Below are 1,319 nucleotides of genomic sequence, written 5' to 3' on the forward strand. Positions count from 1 at the left end.
TTCTAAAATTAAAAGAAAAGCCTGAAATATTTCTACCCTTTTTATGCTGTTCACACTTAACTTTTATATCAGTATGTAAGTTAATTTGAGAAATAGCTAAGTTAAGAACACGATCCTTAAAATTCCCCATACGAACATATTCATCATCAAGCACACCAATTTTTTTTCTAAAATCGGCCAGTTCAATAATTGGTGTCTGTCCAGAGCTACGCCATGCAATTAATAACTCATATAACCTGACAGCATATGCACTTGTTAATTTACTAATTTGTTGTAATTCATACTTAGTAAATTGCTCTTCTAACCTTGTAATTAAAGGAACAATAGAAGGAGAAAATATCAGTTTTACAGTTGCTTCATCATCAATATATCTAATCTCACTAACCCAACGACTTAAAACATGCTCAACTTTTCCTCTTTTATTTATTTCTTGATAGCTGAACTGTCTTGCAAATAAATCTTTACAAGCATCTTTAAGTGCTTGATAAGCAGTCTGCCTTGCTACATTAAATTGATTAATATAACTCTCAGCATGTACTTCTAGAGGGTCATTAGCAGTAATTCCTTTACCACTTTCTCTGGCTTCAACAATAGCTAATAAAATTAGACGTTGTTCAACTAAATCTAAATTATAGCTTGCATTAATTAGAGCATTGTCTTTAACAATGATATCTTGCATATTATTAATCTACATTATTTTTTATGAATATTAATCTATATAAAATATATTGTAGACTAATGCAAGGTAAACGTAGTCATATTGGTAGGTAAACGTAGTCATATTGGTAGGTAAACGTAGTCATATTGGTAGGTAAACGTAGTCATATTGGTAGGTAAACGTAGTCATATTGGTAGGTAAACGTAGTCATATTGGTAGGTAAACGTAGTCATATTGGTAGGTAAACGTAGTCATATTGGTAGGTAAACGTAGTCATATTGGTAGGTAAACGTAGTCATATTGGTAGGTAAACGTAGTCATATTGGTAGGTAAACGTAGTCATATTGGTAGGTAAACGTAGTCATATTGGTAGGTAAACGTAGTCATATTGGTAGGTAAACGTAGTCATATTGGTAGGTAAACGTAGTCATATTGGTAGGTAAACGTAGTCATATCTATTTTTCATTGCTTAGAACGCAAATGAGCGCGTTTTAACAGATATTAATTCATTGATTTAGTTTTATCTGTTGTTAACAGCTTTGATGAGTTCATTTCTGGATAGACAGACTAGTCTAATTTCCATAAAAAAAATGCCCAACCAAAAGACTGGTTGAGCATACAAAAACTAAAATATCGCTAGAGGGTGAGCCAAATCACTTGA

The 1,319-nt window shown here is 32.1% G+C and overlaps 1 protein-coding gene across 1 annotated transcript in view; it reads right to left on the reverse strand.

Annotated features, from left to right (window-relative positions):
• LOC108578264 overlaps window positions 1–1,319 on the reverse strand; it is a 3,787-nt gene that overhangs the window by 1,494 nt on the left and 974 nt on the right. The window contains exon 2 of the mRNA XM_017941557.1: window positions 37–688. Within this exon, the coding sequence (XP_017797046.1) occupies window positions 37–688 (652 nt within the window). The remainder of the gene's footprint in view (window positions 1–36; window positions 689–1,319) is intronic.

This window comes from Habropoda laboriosa, unplaced genomic scaffold (genome assembly GCF_001263275.1).
Source record: "Habropoda laboriosa isolate 0110345459 unplaced genomic scaffold, ASM126327v1 scaffold5320, whole genome shotgun sequence".
Taxonomy (NCBI): Eukaryota; Metazoa; Arthropoda; class Insecta; order Hymenoptera; family Apidae; genus Habropoda; species Habropoda laboriosa.